Raw genomic sequence first — 8,734 nt, forward strand, 5'->3', positions numbered from 1 at the left:
TTGAAAGTCATACATCTCAGAGAAAGCACAACATGGCTAGTTTTGTGGGCTCAAATTAAGAAAAGAGATTTGGGTTTGGAAAAGTTACAGCTACTCTTTTTCTGCGGCAAAATATCCAAAATATAAAATTTACCATTTTAAGCATTTCGAAGTGCGCGGTCCTGCCGCATTAACTGCACCCGCTCCTCTGTGCAGCCATCACCCATCCATCCCGGCTTTTCTCTTGCCCGGCGATGCCCTGCACCCACGGGCCCTCACCCCACCTCCTGCCTCTGAGTTTGACCATTTTCATAACTCGCCTGAGCGGCATCCCACGGTACTCGTCCGTTTGCGACTGGCTCACGTCACTCAGCGTGACGTCCTCAAGATTCATCCATCTCGTAGCGTGTGTCAAAATGTCCTTCCTTTTTTGAGGCCGAATATTCCGTTGGCCACACTTTGTTCATTCATTCATCCGTCACGGACACTTGGGTCGTTTCCACCTTTTAACTGTTGTGGAAAACGTAGCTGTGACCGTGTGTCTTTTTTATCTGTTTGAGTCCCTGCTGTCGGTTCTTTTGGGTGTATACCCAGAAGTGAGATTGCTGAATTATGTGGAAATCCTGTTTGCTTTTTGAGCAGATGCCACACTGTGAGCCACGGCGGCTGCAGCGTTTCACGTTCCCGCCAGCGACGCATGAGGCTTCCGGTGTCGCCACATTCTGCCACACTTACTTCCTGACTTTTTTGATGCCGGCCATCCTAACGGGTGTGACATAGTATCTCACTGTGGTTTTGATCTGCATCTTTAATAACTAATGACATTGGGCATCTTTTCCTGTGTTTAGTGGCCATTTGTATATCGTTTGGAGAAATGTCAAGTCTTTTTCCCATTTCGAAATGGCTTGTCGTTTTTTGTTGTCGAGTTATATCTTTTTAGATATTCTGGATATTAATCCCGTATCACATATGTGCTTTGTAGTTATTTTCTCTCATTCTATGGGTCGAGAGCTGAACTCAGTCAAACCTTTGTACAGACAAATGATTTGATTTGAACATATACATATGAAACAGTTAAATTACGCATATCCCTTTTTTTCTAATAACTCTCTAAGTAGTTATAAGGTCGCCAGCACCACCATAATAGTAATGAAAGTGAAAAAGAGACGGTAAGTGGCTGGGAAATGTTTAAGTGTAACGTGATTGTTGACTATAAGCCTTGGTTTTGTTTTTGTGACTATGTAGCTGTGCCCACAGAATTATGTGCCACGCAGCTAAACCTGGAACCTTCGGGAACAGCGTCCAACTAGAAATATCATGTGATCCACAAACCCGAGCCCCATAGATGATCCCCACTTTCTAGTAGCCACACTTTCAAAGTCAAACAAAGGCGAAAGTGACTTCTATAATACTTTATTTTACCCCGTGTTATCAAAATATCACTTCAACAGGTGACCGGCACAAGAAACTAATGAGCTGTTTCGCGCTCAGGTTTTCACGTTGTGCCTCTGCAGCCCGGTGTGTTCTGCACACAACGTACCTCGCCTCAGCTCGGTGGCACGTCGGGCACCCGGCAGCCACACGGCCTCGCGGCTCCCGAGCCGGGCCACGTGGCTCTCGGCCCCGCGCCGCCGTAGGCCCCGGTTCTCGGCGCCCAGAACGTAGAAACACCGCTCAGCGTCTGTTGAAAATAGTAAAATGTTTTTGCCACTTAAACATTTTACGTAATAATTCGTAAATACGTTTTCCTTTGTAGTACAATAAATTTAAGTGCCGCATCCTGAACGAGAAGGTCGACGCCCCAGCCACCACCGTGTACAGGTGGGTAAAGCGCGCGTGACTCTCAAACGCCGCCCAGCGGTACCCTCGCGGGCAGTGGCAGAAGCTCTTTGTCTGTGGGTGGCTGGCATATTTGTAAATTTGCATAGTTGACATGCTCCTGGAGTCAGGGACCCTGAGATGTCACCACCAGAAGGACCTCATCGTCTCGTTTGTATTTACCGAGATGGTCCTGAAACCCAGATTTCGTTTTGTGGATGTTCAGCTGGGACAGCGTCTTTCTCCCTGCGGGTTAGACCGCGTGGCCCAAGGCCTTAGGGTTCGGGGGGCTGTTAGGGAAAGGACTTTCAGCTCCGGCTGACTCGGTTCTTTCTGTCAGACGTTGGGCTCCCGCGGCCCACGCGGTTCATCCATTTTTTAAGCCGCCTGATGGGCAGTTGCTGTCCCCCGTTCTGTGTGTTCATCTGTGTGGCCGCCCCTGTGACCTTCACGGCCCCACGGTAGAAGGTCTGCCACCCACAGAGTTAACGATCACAGACACTCTGCGCCGGGGCACGTGCGTGCCACGGCCAGCTACTGAGGGTTCTACGGGTGACACCATGGCCCCTCAGCAACACGGCGCCCTGCGCGTGGGTCCACGCTGACCCTCCTGCCACGTTCCGAAGGTCTGAGGAGGGTTTACGATTATTGCACATAAGTCAAGTAAATGTTAGCGTAACCATTCTAAAGTTTAAAATTAATAAAGAGATAGAGAAGACATGCCAGGTTTTACATTTCCGGCTTTCAGTACTTGACCTTGGGGTTATTTTTTTGAACCTTACTTTGGTTAACACTGACACATCTTAATTCTATCAGTTCGAATGGCTTGCTTTTAATTTTTGGAAGATAGATGGTTTTTTTCCTATGGGAAAAAAGGTTATTGATTAGGATTGAATACTAGAAATTAGTATTGGTCAAATACCAGAACGAGGCATCCCTTCCGTTCCCTGAGCATTGATTGACGGGCTCCATCATGGACCGAGAACGGTATAAATAAAGCCTGTTCATTCCAAGCAGCGATGTTTTCACGTTTTAAGCTTCATTCTGCTTTGATGAATAATCCAGTCCCTTTGTGTGTTCGTGGTAATATCTGATATTTGAACCGCTGAACTTTAAAAATGTTTAAATCGGTTGGAATAGTGAAGGAACAGCTTCTTTTCTTTACTAAATTTTCCTCGAATTGGTCAATGTTAGGGGACCCGTCCCCTGACGGTCGATGTTTCTGCACTTGAAGAAAAGCCTGCGCTTGTTGAGGTTTGGGGGTTCTCTTCCGTCACTGGTCCGTGGGAGTCCCCAGCTCCGGTGCCGTGGGCTTCAGCAGTGGGGTCCCAACCTTTGCCTGGGATTTGCATTCTGTATCAGTGCTATTTTAAAAAACCAAGAAGTCTCCGGCCACGCCACCCCGAACAAGCCCGATCCCGTCTGATCTCGGAAGCTAAGCAGGGTCGGGCCTGGTGAGTACTTGGATGGGAGACCGCCTAGGAAGACCAGGTGCTGTAGGCGTAAAAAATAAAAAAATAAGGGATTGTAAGCCGACAAGGTCCTTGCAATCTGTGAGGTCAACCAAGGGTCGCCTCACCTAAAAATAAATAAATAAACAAAATAAAATAAAAAAATAAAATGACTTTAGAATTGGGTTGTTTAAAAAACAAAACAAAACAAAAAAAAATAAACAAGGAACAATTAGGCATTTCATCATAAACCCAGAGGGCCTAAAAACAAAAAAACCCTCGAAGTTTATTTATCTCTTTAAGAGACTTTATTTTTTAGAGCAGTTTTACGTTCACAGCGAAATCGAGGGGAAGGCCCAGAGTTCCCTTACGCCCCCTCCCCCACACGTGCGCAGCCTGCCCCCCGCCCGCCCGTCACACGCCACCGGACGGGACACCCGTCACAGCTGGTGAACCCACGCCGCACGCCGCGGTCACCCAGAGTCGAGTTTACGTGAGCGCCCACCTGTGTTTGTTGTACGGGTTTGGTGAAGTTTATTTTGAAGCTAAGGTATCGCGTTAATACATTTTGTATACGTTTCGTATGATTTTTGTTTTGAAAATTAGCGTAAAGCAGGGAAGTGGCTTTTTGATTTTTCGACCGTGGGAGGTTTTCAAGAGCCTTGGGAAGTGACGATTCCGAGGGATGTCTCTGCGCATACGGTTCCTTTCAGAAGGTTCTGTGGCTTTTGAAGACTCAAATCCCAGGCGAGGTGAATTGCCTCTCTCCTCTACCCTAAATTCAAACTTAATCTCAATTAGTGTGAATTGGCTCTACATTAAAAATTTCCCCCAAACATGCAAATGAGTGAAATTCTTTAAAACACGTGAGACCATGGTTTATAACGAATAATGCAAGAAGCTTTAACTGTGTCCGGCATGTCTTCATGTTTCATTGTAGGTGTGGTCCACTAGTTGACCTTTGTAAAGGGCCCCACGTGAGACACACTGGAAAAATTAAAACCATAAAGATTTTCAAGGTAAGGATTTATCGTTTTTAGTAGAGCAAACCTAAGGCAAACTAGATAATTGGGAATTTCAATCATTTAGAATCCGAACATCACGTTATTTTAAAAGACGCTTCATTATTTGATTTTTACACGGCCTTCTAAAAACAATGTAATTTTTTAGGATTTTGATCATTAGGACATTATACGTGGCTTTTACTTATCACCTAACCCTGCTGTAAGTGTCACAACGCGTTTCTTTCTGTGACGTTTTAAGATACTGTGGTGTGCACTGTAGCTTTGTTGACTCGCCTGCTGTGAGCGAGGATACTGATCCGCATGTAGACTCTGGACTGGAAAAGAACATGCGAAGAGGGAGGGCACACGAGGCGCAGTGGACAAAGCGCTGCTCTGGGGGACATCGAGAGGCCGACTTCGCTGTCCTAACCCTCCTGGGCCTGGGCTTTGTCGCAGGTGGATGAGGGGTCGGTGACGGCGCTGTCTTAACCACTAGCCGTGGACCGGCAAGACCGAGCTCCGCCCCCTGTGCCTGCTTCCCCTACTGTCCCCTCTGGCGATCACACTGTCCTTTACCCTTCTTCCTCCCTCCCTCCTTCCCTCCTCCTCCACCAGCCCGGAACCCCCAGACGGCTCTGCATCGTGTACCGATCACCGCGGACCGGCACGATTTGGTTAGAAACGATTCAGATCCCTTCTAGCGCTACAAGAAGTCACCTTCCCGTCGACTGCGTTGCCACGGTAGCGGGCCATCGTGTACACACAATCGTGTACATACCGGCCACTCGTAAGCACACGTCTGATGTGTTTACCGGGATCTCGTTTGATGTTTAGAATTCCTCAACACACTGGGAGGGCGACCCCGGAATGGAAGCCCTGCAGAGAGTCTACGGGGTGTCCTTCCCCGACGTCGAGATGATGGCGGCCTGGGCGAAGTCCCAGCAGGAGGCCAGGAGCCGGGATCACAGGAGAATCGGCAAGGTGGGCGGCGCGGGCCGGGCACGGCCGGGCGGGGGCTGCCTTCGCTCACCTGGCCGAGTCTCTCAAAGTCACCGTTTGAAACTTAGTGTTTCTTCTGTTCTCCCGTTTTCTGCTCTGCTGGTGCTCAGAGGTGGCCGCTGAGTTCTTTGGTGCTAACGCCCCGACGCCTTCTCGGCGCCGGCCTTCTTCCCACGACGTGTATTTGATGTTAAAAATTGCAGCCTTTCCCATTTTCATCGCGATAGAAAAATAACGTTTTTGGAAACTAGCGCCTACTTTGCTAACATACTTTGTGTGTCGGAAGCAGAGCGGGAAGACAGACGAGGTCAGGCAGCGGGGGGCCGGGGTTTTAACCCCCATTGTGCCACGTGCGGGCCGTGCGAAGGGTCGGGTCTGCCACTTCGCGTCCCTGCGCACTGCCGGGTAGCCTTGCGGGGCTGACGTGAGCACAGAGGCTGGGTGACGGTGGCCACGTGCGACGGGCCTCGGCGTGCGACAGCCGTGACGACGGTCGCCGCCACCTGCTGCCCTCCGCCAGCGGCGACTATTTCCGAGCTTGGCCACGATGTCTGTCCATGAGATCTATCCTCCAAGGTGCCAGGCGAGAATGAGCAGTAAAGATGCAATAAAGGCCAAGTTCAGAGCTAAGCGGCCTTAAGTATAAATCGTAATTTTCCACGTGCCGTTTATTGCATAGTCAGATGCGGTGCCGAGGGACGCGGAACGTCAGCCGTCGGGAGGCCGCGTGTGGGCCGCGTGTGCGCGTGACGCCCCGGCGCGGCCGAGCGCGGCGTGGGTCTGAGGCGCGTCACTTTCCACTCAGGAGCAAGAGCTTTTCTTCTTCCACGACCTGAGCCCCGGCAGCTGCTTCTTCCTTCCCCGAGGGGCCTTCGTTTACCGCGCGCTGGTGGACTTCATGCGAGTAAGTCACTTTCAAAATATCCTCATCCAATGCCATTTTACAATAGAGCGAATAATCAAACAGGCGAGCCCCGCGTTCGTTTCATTTGAGCGACGGTGACAGCTCTGAGCCCAACAGAGCGATGCCGGATCGCGCCTCTAATAAAAGCCTCGAGGTCATTTTGTCCTCTCCGAGCTCGATGCAGGCTCAGGGTCGGCGCGCGCGGTGCAGGGCGCGCGGCTCCAAGTGCAGAGTCGCCCGCGAGCCAGGGCAGCAGGTGCCGCGCGAGCCTGACCTTGATGTGGCGCTTCTCGGACGCCACCTGGGACTCCCGGTGACCCAGCGGGTCCCCAGGGGCCGGAAGCCGCTCTGCGAACCACGCACTGGCGGCGGGAGCCCAGAGCGAGGGCGTCTGCGGGGCGATGCGCGTGGGCTTGCTGCAGAGGCGACCCTGCGACCCCCGCACAGCCGGTGTCACCTTTATTTCTCGTTCCGCTTCGGTCTTTCTCGTGATCCGCGGTTCCGCTAAACTCTCCTTCGCTCGGTTTTCTGCGCCCATCGCTCACGGACCCTCGACTTCCTATCAGGAATCTGAAGCTCCTTGCGGCATATTCTGATGACGCAGGGGACCTCTCGGTACGTGTCCTTTCGGATTCAGTCTTCTCTCTCCCGAATCGACTTCCAGCGGACGTCTCAGGGCTCCGTGTGTCGTGCCGGCTGCTCCCCTGGTGTCTCCCGCGCCCGCTCCCCGCTTCCTGGCCCTGCGTCGTCTTCCTTGCCCCTCGCTCTCGTTTGCGGGAGCACTGTCTTCGGCAGCTTCCTGGGAAGGGAGCACCTCGCACGTGCTCGCGATTCTCTCTTTGGGTCGCCGGGCTCGGTCTCCTGCCCTCTTGCCTTGCGATCCGCCCCCGGAGTCTGACCTCTGTGGACTCCCTCACCTGGGCCGCGTGCCCCGCTAGGTACGGCCGATGCAAAGCCAGGGTGGAAGGCCAGAGAGCAGGGAGGCCGGGGACTCCAGCAGGTGTCGCGTCCAGAACAGCCACCGATCCGGATGCGCCGTCTTTGCTGGAAAATCGGCACAGCCCCTGGCACCTTGGACGCTAAGGTCGGGGGTGGAGTGTGTGGAGGACAAGCGGAAAGCCTCTGCGGTGGCCTCAGAGGACTCTCTTATCTTTCGTAGATGCGAGACAGACACGGCTGACGGTCAGGCCCAGGGGCTGGCCGAGTGCGTTTCAGAGCTGCACAGCCATTTAAATACGCAGCCCGTGGTCTCGGACGCCGAGGTGAGGGCGCTGGGGCGCACTGGCCCCGAGCCTAGTAACAGGAACATTTGTCAGATGCAGGTGAGGCGGAGAACTTGGAACTCCCAGATACCCCTGTCTGACGAAATGGGCCTTCCCATGCGAGAAAGAAAAAAAAAAACGCAAGCCCCCCGCTACCAAAAGTCCAAAAAACTGCCAGGTACTACAACTGTTTTGTCTCTTGGTTTCCTGTTACATGGTCTTGCGTCTTCCCAGGTCTAATTTATGATCATACGCTAGATATTGTATCTAAAAATAACTGGACAGGCTCTGGGGCCAAAAATGCGTGATGAGTAAGACGCGCTGTGTTTTCCTAGACTCAGATTCCTTTGAGTCAACTTTTCTGTTTTTTTTTTGTTTTTGTTTTTGTTTTTATCTGAAATGGCCCACGTGGACCCTGGAATATCTTTTCCCAGGTGTCCTCAGAGCAGGTTTTCATTTTACGGGGATAAATACCTGAGAGTGTGATTTCGGGGTCACATGTTAAATTTCTGTTCACGAGAAGATGCCAACTGTTTCGTAAAGCGACTTCCTTTCTATCGCTGCCAGCAGAGTGTGAGGTCCCTTCTGTAAAACTCTCAGGCACACCTCGTACGGCGCCCGGAATGCGCCTGACCCGCTGATGCGCGTCGGGGGCCACGGCATGGAGAGGGTGGCAGCTATCCCGTTGTCACACTGGCCGCCCACAGGGAGGACTTCGGCTTCAGGTCCCACAGCCTCGGAGTCAGCGCGTTTCCGAGCCGGGCTCGGCTCTGCAGAGACGTCAGGGCCCCCGACATCCGCCTCCGGTGCGGAGGGTCCTCACGGTGGCCTCGAGCTCAGCTGCGGGAATCTGTTCACAGGGCCGTGGCCCGGTCGAGGGACTCATGAGGTTGGCGGAAGCCCTGGGCCGGAGGCGACGAGGAGAGAAGGGGTGGCTTCCAGTGCTACCAGAAGCCAGAGAGAGCTCGAAGCCGGGGAGGGAGGCCACCCAGCAGCCGTGGCTGGAGATGGCGGCCGGAGACAGGACGAGCCCCGGCGAGGAAGCGGGGCGGGGACCACGCGCCCTGACCCCTCTCCGGGTCCACAAGGAACCTCGTTGGTCCAACTCAGCCAGAAGTCCCAGGCGAGTAAGCCTGTTGATGGCGTCCGTAGAAATCAGCATTTGGGGACACAGAGCAGGACATAGAATGGGGGACAGTGGACCAGTATGGGGAGGGGTAGGGCGGCAAGTGGAGAATGACCACACGGCCATCTCTGCCGCTACGCAGAGTCCGTTTTTGTCTTTGGCTTGGCCCGAGTGTGACAGCCAGGTGTCGG

General features: G+C 52.8%; 1 protein-coding gene and 1 pseudogene across 1 annotated transcript in view; both read left to right on the forward strand.

Moving 5' to 3' along the window:
• The window catches only part of TARSL2 (threonyl-tRNA synthetase like 2), a 36,329-nt gene that overhangs the window by 11,344 nt on the left and 16,251 nt on the right, over positions 1 to 8,734 (forward strand). Inside the window, exons 6-10 of the mRNA XM_015585714.2 lie at positions 1,123 to 1,178; positions 1,736 to 1,800; positions 4,189 to 4,267; positions 5,087 to 5,233; positions 6,057 to 6,155. Of these exons, the coding sequence (XP_015441200.1) occupies positions 1,123 to 1,178; positions 1,736 to 1,800; positions 4,189 to 4,267; positions 5,087 to 5,233; positions 6,057 to 6,155 (446 nt within the window). The remainder of the gene's footprint in view (positions 1 to 1,122; positions 1,179 to 1,735; positions 1,801 to 4,188; positions 4,268 to 5,086; positions 5,234 to 6,056; positions 6,156 to 8,734) is intronic.
• LOC112475781 lies at positions 3,182 to 3,300 on the forward strand (annotated as a pseudogene).

This window comes from Pteropus alecto, unplaced genomic scaffold, assembly GCF_000325575.1.
Source record: "Pteropus alecto unplaced genomic scaffold, ASM32557v1 scaffold102, whole genome shotgun sequence".
Classification (NCBI taxonomy): Eukaryota; Metazoa; Chordata; class Mammalia; order Chiroptera; family Pteropodidae; genus Pteropus; species Pteropus alecto.